At 47.6% G+C, this 15,741-nt stretch overlaps 1 protein-coding gene across 1 annotated transcript; it reads right to left on the bottom strand.

Moving 5' to 3' along the window:
- Window positions 1–491: 491 nt before the first annotated feature.
- TGM4 (transglutaminase 4) lies at window positions 492–13,786 on the bottom strand. The gene is made up of 14 exons (XM_066572016.1): window positions 13,456–13,786; window positions 10,190–10,369; window positions 9,951–10,054; window positions 9,502–9,631; window positions 8,738–8,856; window positions 7,315–7,422; window positions 6,588–6,762; window positions 5,948–6,086; window positions 5,580–5,683; window positions 4,077–4,328; window positions 3,071–3,418; window positions 1,935–2,104; window positions 1,323–1,459; window positions 492–834 (listed from the first exon to the last, which is right to left on the bottom strand). The coding sequence occupies exons 1-14, from the start codon at window positions 13,469–13,471 to the stop codon at window positions 693–695; spliced, it is 2,124 nt and encodes a 707-aa protein (XP_066428113.1). The 5' UTR covers window positions 13,472–13,786; the 3' UTR covers window positions 492–692.
- Between the last annotated feature and the right edge of the window lie 1,955 nt (window positions 13,787–15,741).

Raw genomic sequence — 15,741 nt, 5'->3', positions numbered from 1 at the left:
CAGCAGCATTCAGGGTGGAAGGGGAAGAATAGAGGTTGTACATTTCTAGGGAAGTACTAGTAATGAATGCTGCTGGAGATGGCAAAAAATGCCTCTTCCAAAAATGCCTGAAAACCCCCAAAAGAAGTGGGATAGGAAGATGTACGAAAAATGGTGTTTGGGGAGAATGTGCTGGGTTTGCTCTTTCTGAACTCTAAAGTCAAGGAAAGGCATGTGTCATTCCCCAGATGGTCAGCTGGGAGGAGAGGGAATTAACTAGGAGGGATTTGCTTGAAATGTTCCTTGAGCTGCACAGCAGCCCTTTGTGCAGTGAAGTCCCTGTGTGTCCCTCTATGCAGGACCACAGCACTGCTGCCCCTCCCAGGCTCACACCCATCTCTGGCTGAAGCTGGTACCAACACAAGCTCCAATCCCTGGTCTGAGATGAGAACATCCCCTTGTGGGTCCAGAGCCATCCCAATGTGACAATATCACCAAAGCAAATCACACAGTCAATTTTCACCATCTTTATTGAATCACAATTAACTACAATCAATGCAACTGTGCCTTTAAGGCAGTTTAATTCCCTTAGCTTTATGGCATTTTTGCTCTTTACTTTAGAAGCACTGTGCAGCAATCAAGAAGGCAAGAAGTGCCCAGTGATGAGATACATTTAGCAAGGCCAACATTTGCACGCTGCCAAGGCACTGATCCTACTCAGTGATGAAGATGCCCTTCTCTGCAGAGATCCCTTTGATCTGGTTGGAGATCAGCTTGGCTACGATTTTCTTCTCTCCTAGTCTTGTCGGAGTGCATACTATTTCAGACTTCATGATCCTGCCAGGCATTATATCCCTGAGGACAAAGGAAAAACCAAAATAGTCCCATCATTAATTTGGGTTATTTGCCACTTTTGAATAATTTCTCTTAAAGAAATAGTCACTGCATATGTTTAGGGTGGATATTCCCCTTCCCCCATGACCAGTTTGCAGCAAATGGGACCTGGCATGGTGGTACTGCCTAGTGGTCCCAGTGATCCTGGGGACCTTCCCCAGAGTTCCCTGTACTGCTGAAACACCAAATTCAGCTCTGAATGAAGCAGCTGTGCTCACACTTATGGGCAGCACAGCAGGAGCATGGGGGGAGTCCCTGTCATGCCCATCTGCCCTGAGCCTGTCAGCTGCTGTGTGGGTCTTTCTGGTCAAATGTGGTGCAGTTTCAAACACAGCTGGCAAAGGCCTCTCTTCCTGCAAATCCTCTAACCACTTCTTCAAGGATATTTAAAAAAAAGAAAAAGCAGAGCAGAGTCCTGCCATGGTCATTTCATTGGCTCATCTCCTTACCCCAGCTCAAATGTTGTCATTTTAAATATGCCCAAGCCCTCCACCAGCAGCTTGCAGTTTTCCAGGGTCACATTCAGCTTGTTCTTGAAGATGAATGCACAGTTGAAGTCATTGTACAGACTGGCTGTTTCTGGCATCTAGCAGAGGAGGAAAGAGAGAAACAAACCCAAAATTGGGGATTAGGGGGGTAATAAAGATGTCAGAGCTGCTGCAGGTTTGCTCACCACCAGCATGATAGGGGACAACCCCTTCATATCCTTTCCACCCACCCAAAGCACTGTGTTTTCCCAGATGGTTTCTCAGCACATTTTTGCTTCAGGAGGAAGAGCTGTGGGCTTGGAGATGGGCTCTGTACAAACTGCCCTCTCCCATCCCCTTCCCTCCAGCAGCCCCTGCCTTCCCCTTTTAGATGGGGCAGTAATAAAACTTTGATTTCATGGCCGCTTTCAACCTTCAAATGAATGTTGAATAGCCAAATAAGACGCCAAGAACTGAGCATCCTAGGAGGCAGCTGTTTGGGAGATCCCCCTGGGAATGCTAGCACCACCTGGTGCTGCAGTGAGCCGAGCTTTAACCCTTGTCCTCCCAAAGCCCAGCTGGCGGCTGCCTCACCTGGACAGTGATGGGGGGATACTGGAATCTCATTGAGGTCTCCTTGGTGAGTTTGTCATTGGTTTCCTTGACCTCGGCAATGGCGGTGACAAGGATGAGGACTTCATCTTCCACAGAGGACAGTGTCTTCATGTATGCATCAGGTGCTATTTTCAGGGGGATCTGCATCTCTGCAGGAAAGAAAACACAGCTTGGTGTTTCACCACATGCCCAGGAACTGGGTGGCAAAGTCGGCAGGATGTGGCATGAGCCGTATTTGCTGAGACCATCCTGCTTTCCCTTCAGTCCCTGCGGGGGGAAGCCCTGGCTGAGCGGGTGGTACCTGGCACATGCAGCCCATGGAAAGGAGCTACCTTTGTGTCCTGCCCTGCTGCATTTTGACAACAACAGTATATGAGTGAAAACACTCAGTGCTCATCAACAGCAAAGATTTTTTAAATTTTTTTTTCTTTCTTTTTTTTCTTTTTTTTTTGAGAGTGATTCATGCTAGGAATCAGCAAGGGTTGTTAATTATTTATTATTTGTTAATCTCTTGTTTAGCAAATTTCAGTTACGTGGCTTGGAATCAAAAATACAAGCTAGGTTACTCAAAGATGTGCAGAGCACAGCAGCAAACAGCTCCAGGGATCAGCCAGGCAGGCAGTCATGAAGTGGGAATTTGCTTGGGCAAAGAATTCAGAAAATAACACCAGCATCACCACCACCCAAATTAGAGTGGCAAACAGAAGGACAAAAAAAGGCTGAAATTTCCAGCCATCTAAATCCTGTGAGGGAAATGATCCACATGGATGCACACAAAGCCTGTGGTGACATCTTTGATGTTCAGACAGTGAGGACAGGAGGGAGATGCTTCAGCACACCTTGCTCATGCCATGAAAACCTCTGCCCACAGTGATGTATTCCTAATCACCTCCTTGAAGCTGCAGCAGGGCCTTCATATTTTGGTCCCTGCTACAGAGGGATCCCAGTCTGTAACTGAGACTTCAAATGCAGTGAAGAGGGAGGTAGGTTCTAGGCAGGCAATTTCTGCTCTTCACAGAGTACAGGGCCTACACTGGTCTATAGTGGAGCCAGTACAAACTCCAGACTGCCACAGTAAATTAGACTACAGAACACAGCAAGCTTTCTGTGCTTACCAGATGGGCCTTCAAGAGTGATGGTCTCTTTGATAGTTCCAAGATTGGCCTGAACATTTCCAGTATAGTACTGCAGCTGGCAGGAGCCAATAAGGTCAACGGTCCAGTTCCCAGGAGCAGAGATCTTCACTGTGATGGCCATTTCCAGGGGATTGCCAGGATGCAAAGGTTCTGTATTGGCTATCTCCAGGTGGAGTCCAGTCTTGGTGACTGGCTCCTTGGGGACCAAAGGCTCGGTGTTGGCACCTATTGTCTGCACAGTAGAAGCATAGCCTGAACGAGGCATCAACCCCGAAGGGCGTAGGAAGCTGTAAGCTCTTTGCATGGACATCCTTTCCTCTTTGGAGCCTGGATGAAGAGAAATATGGGTGACAGCTGTATCTCAGTCTCCTCACCCAGAGCTATCTTCCCCTTATTTATGCTTTTGCTGATAAGCAGAGAGGATGTCAGAGCACCTCCAGCCTCTGCTTAGGACAACTTCTTGGTTTTTGCTACCACCAAATCTAGCTGTAGCATTCTGGCCTGGAAGAATTTCCTGAAAGAGACAATTTAGAGGATGGATACTCTTAAATATTTCAGCCTGATATTTTTGCCCTCCTCACTGAGAAGGTTTTAACAATCTAGGACAACATGGCTGGATCTTGAGAACTGTGGGAAGGAAATGTGGGATTTTTTGTTTTCCAAAATGGTTTGGGGGAATGGAAAGGCAAAATGAAGAAATGAAAAAATAAAGCCAAGGTCAGTGTGACACTAGGTCCATCACTCAGCTCATTTCTTTCACTGTCTGGAGGCTTGCTCGTGTCCCTGAGGAGCAGCCTATAGGTGTCACTGCGGGCATGAGGATGCCCAGGAGCAGCGCTGCCTCCCGAGGGTCTCCAGGCCTTAGGCCGAGTTTGCCACTACAGCTACTCCTGCAGTTTTCTCCTGGAAAAAACACGTGCTGTGGGGTGACCTGCAAGGTGGGGGTCTCCTCTTTGGCACTGGGTCAGAGGATGGGGGCAGTTACCTTCGGGGTACTTGTACTCCTTGGTGATGTCTACCCGCCTGTTCTGCCCCACGGCTTTTGTGCTGATGTTCTTGCCAATGGCTTGGGTCTCTGTGCCGACCTTGAAGTATTTATCCTTGCCGTTCACCTTCTTGACCACCCAGTAGACCCTGTCAGCGTTCACCTCCGCATACACGAACTTGGCGTCGTAGGGCAGGTACACATCTCCTTCCCGCACAGCCTTCACCGGGCAGGGCCCACACTGGAAACGACCTGGAAAGAGCATTCAATACCAGCTGGCTTTCCAAACACCTGCTGTGGCTCCAGTTTTTGCTCCACACTCAGACAACATTCAAGCAGGAATCTGTGGCCATGGCAGTTGATGCTTAGCAGTAAACAGCCCTCCAACTCAGTAATGAACTCCAAACCCTCTCATTTATCCCACAGCTGCTTGGGAATTTTTTATAGATGACCAAGGTCTGGTAGGAGCTTTTGCACGTTTCCCCTTACTTAGATAATTTTAAGGTTAGAAAGCCACAGCTGGGTTTGATAAAAGGAATGGAACATAACAGTCCCTTGTCCAAACACAGGCAGTGTGCTTTAAAGACATAAATAAAATGATGTAAAAGTAGGCCCACAGGATGCTAAACATAGCTGGAACCAGTGCATAAACAGATAATGAGGAATATAGTGGCTTTTGTGTCAATGTTATGTGACAAGAAACAACTGCACGTGCCCTAAGAGAAGTTCCAGGCAAGGTCATCTGTAAGGCCGGGGGTACTTGGTGAGTACAACCACCAGGGACCCCTTCAGACGACCCCCCAGAACCATAAAAGGCCTTTCAGTAAGAGGCAGATGCAAGCAAATTAGTTCTAGAAGAAGCGATGTTTATGTATTAGCCATAAAGTACACTCTAATGAATATGTATGATCATGATGGAATAAATACCTTGTTGTAAAATTTCATGATACACCCAATCAGAGGGAATACCCTCTGGGTGTTCAGCATGCTGCAATAAGGAATGTCTGCTTTCTAATGCTTCAAAATTGTGTTAGAAAGTTTCTTCCTTAGCCAATTTCAGTATCAGGTTATTAAGTCGGCTGCATCCAGACATCTCTGTTTGATCTCTAGGCAATATTCCACTTTCTGCATTTCCCTGAGGATTATTCTTTTGGTTTTGTTCCACCTTCAAATTCCCTGAACCTGTGCAGGGAGTTTTGGTGGTCACTCCTGTCATCTACCAATGAGCAGGCTTCTGACCCCAATGACTTAGATGTCCTCTAACCTCTGAAACAAAATTCACATTCCCACACAGTTGGGTTTGTGCCTGCCAAGAAATGCTGTTCCTTCCATCCTGGGCTGAGGGGGCAGGAGTGACACCTGCTGTTTTACAGTGTCACTGCGCTGGTGCATGAAGTTGTGTGTGAGGAGTACCTGGTTTGCTGACTGGGAAGCATGTTTTACACACAAAATGTCCCTGCCTCCCTCAGGAGTTGCAGAAGAGCCTTTCTAGGCAAATCCTACCTTGACTTTGCTCCTGAGGGGTTGAATCAATTGCCTGCCAGCCACTAAACCCATTTGGTATGTCTGTTCTCTTCATCCAGGCATCATTCCACACGTGGAAGTTCCTGTGTGCGTTTGGGTTGGAAAGAAAAGGTGTGAGTTGTTACAGCCTGAAGAGTCATGGTCTCCTCCCTTAATCCTTTAGTAAGGACAAATTTAATGGGTACTTGTAGGTAACCCTGTGAAACCCCTGGCTTTCTCTCTCTCTCTCCTGGGCAACAAACCCCAAGCAGTAGGGAAATTCTCAAAGGAATTGCTGGGGCTGGGAAATGGGGCACTGCAAGGCAGCACAGGGCCTTTCGGGCATTGTTAGCCCCACTTGGCAGTACCAGACAGAGTCGAAGGACAACGAGTTCAGCTTTTCTCCTTTGTCGTTCAGGTAAACATCAACCCTCAGGTTCTCCTCCGTGTCGTGGGCCGCGTCAAAGGTGCTCACACAGCGGCATGGCACCCCCAGGCAACGCATGACTGCAGCACAGACAGACAAACACAGGGTCACAAAATCCCTCAGCCTGGCGGGCATCCTCTCCCCTGACCCCTCTGCCCACCCAGGCTCCTCTAGAGCAGGTGCTCAGGACTGTGTCCAGATGGCTTTTGAACATCTCCAAGGATGTAGATTCCATAACCTCTCTGTGCCAGTGCTTGGTCATTCTCACAGTGAAAAAAGCTGTTTTCTCAGGTTCAGACAGCAGAACCTCCCATGTTTCAGGCTGTGCCTATCACCTCTGCTCTTGTTGTTGGGTGCCAATGAGAAGAGCCTGTCTGCACCCCACTCCTTCCTGTCAGGTATTTACACACAAGGATCAGACCCCCAAAGCCTTCTCTTCTGGCTGAGCAGTGCTGGATCCCTCAGCCTCTCCTTACAGACAGACCCTGGCCCCTCTGTTGCTCAGAGGCACAGTAATTTGGCTTACGAGCACAGTAATTGGGGTGTCAGAGAAGGGAGGCAGGTCACTGTTCACTGCTCACCTGTGTTGAGGACTCCTGCGAAGACCCAGCACTGTCCATAACGCACCGGCTTCTTGGTTTTGTAGTACTTCTGCAAAATCATCACACTCCCAATCCAATCCATAGGGGATGTTCCACTGACGTAGTTCCCTGACCAGTTCCCCAGCAGGACTCCGCTGTCATCATTGGCATTAACCTGTGGCCACACACACACAGAGAAAAATTAAGGGATGAGGCTGAATGAGGCTTAAACCCCAGGGTCTGTGCCTGCCCTGTGGCTTCCCTGGTACCCCACAGCCATGTGGAACCCATCAAGGCTGCTGGTCCTGGATGGGGGCTCCCCTGGTTAGAAATTCCACCTGGATATCTAGAGAGAGGTGTAAATTCTGCTCAGGGCAGTAAAAATTAACTCTGCATCCTGTGTCTTAAGCCACAGGCCTCCAAAAGGGTCCCAGCACAGAGAGTAGCTACCCACCCAAAACACAACCCTTTTCTTGGCCCCACCAACACAGCTGATGAGGCAGGACAACCACTGGGGCAGCTGCAAACTTTGGAGATGGGAACGTGCTATATTTTGGGTTGCCTCTTCCCTCCACCCCAAAATGCCTCTGTCTTTTTGCTTGCAGTTTCCCAAAAGAATCCCATTCAGATGCCTCCTGAAATGGTGTTCATGGTCCCAGGGAAAGAAGAGCAAGTAAGGACAAGGGAAGATATGAAGAGGCAAAGCACTTCACTGAGAGAGGCTTACCAAAGCAGACATGGCTCTGGACACATGTGCAGGATCCCTTCTCTGAGCCAGGCTGAGCTTGCTTTTGTCCAGCAGATACATGCAGGCATCCAAGATAAATTCCTCAAACTGTTTTGGGGAGAAAACAGAGATATTTTTATATGCTGCTCTAAAACAGAATTTGCTTGTTATATTGAATTTCCAAGGCTGTGGGTCTTCCCAAAGCTGTTCTCTCCAAACAAGGGCTAAAATGAAACCCAGCCTTGTAAGACAAAAGGCTGTCTCGAGTGTCATACAAAAACAGTTGGAACCTGATCCAGCAATCTTTACTCCTGTGCACAAAAATCACCAACGTCATCTCCCTGCAACTCTGCAAATTACTCACAAGAGTAATGAAAATTTAAGATCTCTACTGATATTTAGTCTATTGACATAGGCACAAAATGAACCTTGGAAAAAAGAAAGGTACATAAATGCTAATTATTACAACAAAGATTCCTAATTAGCAATTGCTGATAAAGCTCCCTGAGGTCCAGTTCAGAAAGATGTCAAACATAGGATCCAATGAAGCTTGTCAGAATATCAATATCAATTCTCATTGCTTAACAGCAGGATAAATATTAGGATAGGAACAGCCCTACAGATTATGCCCTTTGGCCCCTTTAGTGTAAAGGCATCAGTGTGAGTACCTTTGGGCTATGTATGTCCTGCAGACACATACTCTGCAGATAGCCTGCAAAAATTGTAGACTTATAAAACAAAACAAAACAAAACAGAAAAAACCCAGATTTGAATGGTTTTTGCTGGGGATTTCTGTCTGGATAGGGTGGGATATACCATGCTTGGTGCCTGTGTGCTTTGTACAGGGTGAAAATAAATCTGCTCTGGCATCTACCTCTTATCTCTAGCCCAAACCAATTTGACATTCCACTCCTCTGGAGTTATCTCAGAGGCAGCGCGCAGGAACACCTTTCCTGAGAGAGTGGCTGATTGTGTCCTGCCCACAGCTGTCAGTGAAGGCATCACTTGAAAGGTGATAACCTCTGCCAGTAATTTTACCCTCTTTATTCCCAACTACGATACAACAGGTAAATCAGACTTTTTTTTCCCCATCAGCCCTCTCCATGTCTCATTAGCTGATGAACAGCACCTACAGTTGCATGAGAGCAGGAATTCCCTTATGGGAATTTTTTCAATCAGAAATATCCTGTCCCCAGTTTCCACATCCTTTACCAGGGGGTCACATCATCTGACTATAAATGTGCCGCTAAATCCCATTCTCCAGCTGTGGGTGGGGAACACACGTAGGCACACAGGCTACTCTAAGCAGGTGAGCCCTCCCAGTGAAGCTGGCAGGGTCATTCCAGCACTTTGAGCTACTCATGGGCTCCATGCTGAAGGGATGAAGGAGGGTAATAGGGCTGACAAGACAGCTGTGTTTTACCTGCCCAAAATTCCAGGGCCTGTCGTAGATGCTGTATGCAGACCCAACATAGATGGTGCCAGTGTCGTTGAGCACATATTCCTCCTTCTCTGCATCATTGGCCATGTAGACAACATCATCTGCAGAAAAAAATCCCTCAGATGTCAAGTGGTTTGCACACCCTGTATGAAATCTTCCATGAAAAGCTAAACTGGGGTAACCAAGGATCTGCAACATTCACACAAACAGATGACCATGCAGCATTCCCATTTTTTTGCTCCTATCATGAAAGAATTTCTAATAAGACTAATCTTTAATTTCCCTTTGTAGGTCCATTGCTATGTGACCACTCTTCTATTATTGCCAAAATCTTATTTCTGAACACTGTGGAGTACTAGGTATACAACAGAGAGAACTGGGGAACTGATGCCCACCAACCACACAATTTTTTATTCCGGTTATATTCTCTGGATCTTAAGCCAACCCAGTTCTCTCAGTTAATCTTTGGCTGGCTCAGGGAAACAGAGAGGGATGATACAGAGGTGCAAACAGATGTGACAGATAGATGTCCCTCTATGTCCTGGCACTGGAGAATATCCAACGAGGAGCTGGCTTGTTGCTATTGCCCAGCTTCCCACTGTCTCCACGAGGATGCTGCTTACAGTGTTTTATGGGGAAAAAGCAATGTATGTAAGAAAGGAGAATAGGGAAAATATGAGGCAAAAATCCATCTGGGACAATCCCTGGTAGGAGTAATTATCACTCCCAGTTGCAGGACCACTCACCTTCACACCAAGGATTGAACAAAAGGTAGATGACACCATTTTCAGGCTTGTAAATGTTACTGCCAGTCTTCACATGCAGGTTGTATTTTCCCACAGGGGCATTGGGCGAGCTGGTGACAGACAGCAGGCACTGAGGAGACAACAAGGAGAGACAGCATGAGGGACACCCCACCATGGCCACATGCATGGCACAAACATGGTGCCACAGAACTGGCACGAGTGGCAAAGCTGGGGGCCATGCAGATCCCTGTGGGGAAAGAGGGGAAGGCAATGGGATAAGGCAAAGCCTGCCTGTGCGTGGGGGGAGCAATGAAATAAGCAGGACAAGGCTGCTGCCCATCTAAAATCAGAGAACCAAGGGAAGCAGGACAGGGACATGAGGATGCTTTGCTCTGTAGCTTCTAATGGCCTTGGTACTGGGCATTGGGCCCCTTGCCCACAAGCTTTACCTCTTTGCCTTTCCTCTCAACCATGGAGATTTTCCACCCATTGAAATCCTCCCGCTCCGGTTTCAGCGACAGCAGGCTCCCATTGTTTTTCATTGGATTTTCACCTGGAAACATACCCAAGACAATATGTGTGAGGGTTGCACAGGTCTGCAATGCCTGTGCAGTGCCAAGAAGAGGCAGCTGGATGCTCCTGGGGCTCTCTGGCTTTGCCTGGTGGGCGCAGAGGGACTCCTGCTTACCGATGCCAAAGCGCAGAGTCAGCTTGTCGGCAGCCCTGAGCTCCCTGCTGAGGCTGACCTGCACCTGGAAGGGCTGCCCGCGCCTCACCACCAGGCTCTGGATGTTGTACCCATCCGTGTGGTGCTGCCGTGTGTTCTGGCTCTTCAGAAAGTCAACCCCAGTGACCTTCAGACTGCTCTCTGGAAAAACATCAGGAGACAAGGAGAAAGGAGAAAGAAGAGATGGTGATTTTCTCAGTAAAGACAGTTTTCTTCTTCTTAATGCGGCCCTGTGAGTCATCAAAATATCTAGAGTAACAAGAGATCTAGCAAAATACAATATAAAATAAAATTTTAAAAGACACAATATTGAAAATGACTGCCTCCTCTCCTGCAGCTCTGGATGGGATCAGGGCCAGGAAAAGCCTCAGCATCTCTGTGCCCAGTGGTTTGTGGTTCAGGGCTGTGGCATAGGAGTGGAACTTCGAGAGGCACAACCCAGTGATACACCTGAGCAAAAAGAAAGCCCTCAGCTTTGAATGATGATGGAGATTTGGGGGTCACTGCATCAGGCTTTGGCAGCCTGCCCAGTTGTGACAAGAAAAGCCAGAGCATGCTGGAATGTGGCTGAGCTGTATTTCTTCGGGAGCGTTTATGTCTTGTACCTGCTCATTAAATATCCTCAAAGGATGAATTCTGTGTGAACAGCAGGGAGTAACAATACCTCATAAGCACTCTTCTCATGAGTGATTCAGATGAAGATGTGGGAGAGGCAAATACGGGTTACGGTAACCTTTGATATTAGCAAGTCAAAAGCATAATGGTTGAAGAGATTAATTCACCAAATGTCTTGACAGATTTGCATGGTACCTGGCAACCATGTTATTATCAACAAGAACCATCCCTAACACAGAAGAGGCTGGAATCTGCTGGTAGCTGGTGTGGCATGGGAGATGCCACATGCAGGGCTAGTGTCAGGGCAGGCTGAAATCAGCAGCACGCTTCCTACTGCAACCTGTGCTGCGCAGCGACTGCAGCCCTGAGTAAACAGAACTGACCACCTCTGGATCCCCACCCTATCTCTGTGTATTTCTTCTTCGTAAATATATAAACCATATTTATCTTCATTACATACCAGATATAACTGGCACAACAAATAGACTTAAAATTGACCAGCATCTTTTGTTAACCAGCTTAATATTTGAGTGCTTTTTTGTTTGCTTGCTGCATGCCAGTAGCCAGCCTTGAGCTGACATTTTGCGCAATGGGGTGTGTGTGCATTTATATCAAAAAATTTCAGCTGGAGCTAGCTGCTTAACCCTCTTGAGGACAAAGAGGAAGTGCATCTTCCTCAGCATTAAGAAATCTCCAAACACTAAAGTTGCTCAACCTTGTTCTTTATGGAAAACCCTGGCGCTGGGCTGAGAAGATCCCAAAAATTCTTGGCCCTGGGAGAGGGATGCAAAGGGATATGAGAGTTGAACACATAGGATAGCTGTGGGAAAGGGCCCAAGGAAATCCATTCATCCAGCATTTCTTAACTTAGGGACTGCATATCCATCCCATTTCTGGACATCACCAGTGCTGTTGAGGATGCAGGGAAGATTCACTGACAACAGCTGCCCTAGAGCATGGCCTGACTGTGCCGAGCACTGTGCCAAAGACCTGTCTCCACTCAGCACTGCCCGTCAGTTGTGCTGCATTTATTCCTGTGCAAACACACCTGCGATACCCTGTGACCTGCCTGGCACGGCGTCCTGTGCCAAGGAATGCCTCAGAGTGAGCCAGTGGCGCACCCATCACCACATCCCAGGGGGCTTGGCCGCAGCTTGCCTTCCCTGGGCAGCTCTCACCTGCTGCTTTTGTCTTCCTGCCCTGCTTCCTGCCCATGGAGCTGGGCCCCCACACACCCTGAGTCTGGCTGCCTGCAGGCACCTTGGTGTGCCAACACGGAAATTCACGATTTACAGAAGAGCTGAGTATACCTAGAACACGGAGGACAGAGGCTCAGGCTGTGAGAGGCAGTTCTGTTTGTGCTCACTCCTGGGCCGGGCCAGAAGCAAGCCCAAACCTCAAATCCTGTCAGATTTCTTTTCTTTTTTAATAGAAAAAAAAAATCAAGGCAGTATTTTGTCACCTACTTCCATGATTTATCCTTTATAGAACTCCTTTCTACACTAACCCACAAGCCCCATTGCATCACTGCCTGCCTGGAGAGATGTTCAGAGCTTCAAGAGAACAGTGATCAAAGATGGACATATGAGACCTTATCACTGGTAAGTATGTGGGGCCTTCTTTCCCTTATGATGAGGAGGTGATGGGGTTTATAACCCTATCAATATGGAGCAGGGTATTTATAGTATGTCTGGCTTCAGTGGGAACAAGGGCTGCTCAGAAGGACAGAAGAGAATGGGAATGAGAACTGTAGTTTTTCAAGACAGAGCATAATTTGTATACCTGCACTTCCTACTGATTTTTGCCCAGCCTCCAGGCAAACACTCAGGCACATCCCAGAGATGTGAGATCACATCCCAAAGATGCTGCAGTCCAGGACTTGGAAAATTTCAACTCATCCGCACTCAAGAGTACAGAGGTTTAAAACTGAAGGACTCAGAGCGGTGTTAAAACACCCCTCCCCTCCTGAAAGCCATGGAGACCTGCTCCCAGCTCTGCTGTGGGCACCACCCAGCCCACATGTGCATCTGCTCAGCTACATCCCAAACCCCAGGGGTTCTGGGCATTCTGAGGCTGGGCTGGGCTGGCCAGTGGTGCTGGTTCAGCAGCTGCTTCAGGAGTGACCCAGGCACCTTTCTCGGTAGGTGCAGGATCTCCTGACAACAGGGTAGGCAGGACAGCCATGGGACAGAGCTCAAGCCCAAAGAAATCCTCCTTTCGGTTATTTTGAAACTTCAGATGCTATCAGCCATCACTAAGGAGCAATAATCTACATGATAAAGTAGCCTGAAAGAAAGAAATTATTTTAACATTGATGTGGAACAAGTTTAAAAGAGCTGCATTTCTTTCCCATTGTCACTGACAGAACCAGATGTCTACAGGTTGAAGAACAATGATGAAAAATGAGCTGTGTCTTGCAGTTAGTTTACCAATCTGTCAAAAACAGAATTTGCACAGCCAGAGCAAACTAATCCCCTGTGAGCATCAAAACTTCTTTCCTCAAGGTGTCACCCATGGCAATCAGAGAGCTGAGAACCTCTGGAGCTGCAATCCTCCCTGCAGGAGACTTGCCAAACTTCACACCTAACATATGTCAAGCATTAAAAACTCACCAGTGTTGCTGAACATGGTTCTTGTCAGAGTTTCTACCCGAGATGCTTGCAGTGCCAGCAGCTTCCAAACTCCTGAGCAGTCTCTGCCACTTGCCTCTGAGTGTGGAGAAAGAAGACAGACTGCCCTTTTTATCTGTGTCTTGCTCTGAGGTGTCAGCAGGTCCACTGCCAAGGGGTGGTGTTTCGAGAAAGGAAGTTCCTGTGGAAAAAAAAAAAACTACAACTCCCTCTGCACATAGTCAGACCCTGAAAAACAGCGAAACTTAAATCCCGACTCACATGGAAGGTGAATTTGCATAATCAGATGACAAGTGGACAGACCCTTCACTGACAAACAGTAAAATCATGGGCTAGGTGAGTAACAAGAATTCACCTATGCCCTAATATCCAGGTCACCAGGACTGCAACTCCAGGGCTAACTTTACAAGGAAGCACACAAACATTTAATCCTTAGGAGAACAGAATTCCCCATTAGGACCAGTCTAACATGCTTATAAGTTAATGAGGTTTCTGTCATCACATTTGGGACAGAAATACTTGGAGCCGTGGGCTAAAATCCAGCATTTACACATGTGGGTTGAAAAGCTGAAGGATCCTAGCACTGGCCCCCTCCTCACAGGATGAGGTAGACTTCAAGGGACACAGCCCAGTGGGAGCACTGAGTGGGAAAGAGGAGAATCAGACTATGTCCAGGAGGAGAAAGAAATGTGATGGAACAGGAGCTGTTTTCTGGCTGCTCTCTGCTTGCAGCTCTGCCAAAGGTCTCTGCCAGGACATGGTTGAACCCCACATGCCTCACTGCCACCCTGGTCCTCAGGGCAACCAGAGATGGAGAGATGAGCCTACAGCACAGAGAGGAGAGCTGGTGGTATACAGGCCACCAGTGACACGGGCACAGTGTCCAGAAAGAGATACAAATGTCCCCAGGCACCCAGAAACTTAGAGATGGCTCAGATGTGGGAGCAGCCTCAGCGTCCTGATGCCTCCCTCAATGGGAGCAGCCCAAGGTTCAGTAAGGTAGAATTCTGTTTTCAAGGCTGCCCCGTCTAAATGTGGGTTCTTCCTAAAGAAGATCTCCCTGTGGAAGCCTTCAAAGGCACCGACTTTTCTCCACTGGTTTGGGTAAGCAGGTATTTCCTTTTGGGAGGACAGTTTCCCTTGGTGCAAATGTGGAGCTGAGTTAGCAGATACCACCCTCCGAGCATGTCACTGCTTGCTGGCAGGTGTGTGTTGGGTGTCCTTGCTTGAGAGCATGACTAGGGCACCACAGGGCACCGAGGGTTCAGCACACATCCCTAATCTCACTGGACATCTGAAGATGAACAAGAACATTGGAACCACCAATGTTCTCAGCAGACGGAGCATCACTCAGCATTCAGCCCCAGACAATGCGCTGGCAATTGCGTATTTCACTATTGACAAAAACGCTGCAGCCCTGATTTACCTTTCCGTGCCCCTTTTATTCTGCATTTCCTTCCTCCTAGGGGGTGAAAGACATTTTTGTTTAGGAGCAGTATGGGATGAAGTGAAGTACACACGGAATGTCAGTACAACAACATAACCAGTAATGCGTGTAATCTGAACATTTATGATGTATCTTACTGGTTTTCACTTAACTGCAGCAAGAGTAATCCACATCAGCTGAAGTCACTGACAGTAGTTTCCTAATCCAGTCTCAACCTGTTTTATACATCATTCTATGCTTGGTTGGAGGCATCTTAAATTGTGTTGACACAATAGTCCTACAGCAAAATTACAGATTTTTGCAAACAGGAACAGATTTATGTTGGTAACACTTTGCTTCTGAAAAAAATGTTCTATATTTGTGCTGGAGGGTGAGCAAGGGAAGCAGGGCATGTATTCACCAGGACAGTCATACTTCCAGTCCTGTAGAGTTTTGCAAAACTTTGATTTCAACAGTGTGCTTGTCCTGATCCTCACTTTAAACCTCAGAGTTCAAGGAAAGATTGTAAAAATTACATGGATGTGGGTTCTGCCCTGCCACCTTTGAACTTACTCCATCTTGGAAGGTGGCTGACCTTTTTTGGGGGGGGAGGTTTGGCACTGGGGCATGGTTTCAGTTCTCCTTTTGCTTTGTGCAGCTGCTGCTCTAGCCTGTTCCCATTATCTTTCTCTACACACTGGTAGTATCTCAATTCAACAAAACTAAACTTGGCGCATGGTACCACACTCCCAACACAACCTCCCGCCCCTGGCTCGTACCAGCCTGCCCTGCCAGGAAAGGCCATTGAACTCTAATACTCTCCAGGAGTTGTTGGCAAGGTC

Source organism: Molothrus aeneus, chromosome 1 (genome assembly GCF_037042795.1).
Source record: "Molothrus aeneus isolate 106 chromosome 1, BPBGC_Maene_1.0, whole genome shotgun sequence".
In the NCBI taxonomy this organism is placed as follows: domain Eukaryota; kingdom Metazoa; phylum Chordata; class Aves; order Passeriformes; family Icteridae; genus Molothrus; species Molothrus aeneus.
The sequence above is the reverse complement of the archived record's forward strand: the minus strand, read 5'-3'. Positions and strand labels throughout refer to the sequence as shown.

What these genes read in the sequence shown, in the direction of transcription:
- TGM4 (XM_066572016.1), bottom strand. An exon ending in GGCCCTGGAATTTTGGGCAG is followed by an intron (nt 7,423 to 8,737) that starts GTAAAACACAGC and finishes TCCCCAAAACAG; the next exon opens with TTTGAGGAATTTATCTTGGA. An exon ending in CCCTCAGGAGCAAAGTCAAG is followed by an intron (nt 4,329 to 5,579) that starts GTAGGATTTGCC and finishes TGCTCTTTCCAG; the next exon opens with GTCGTTTCCAGTGTGGGCCC.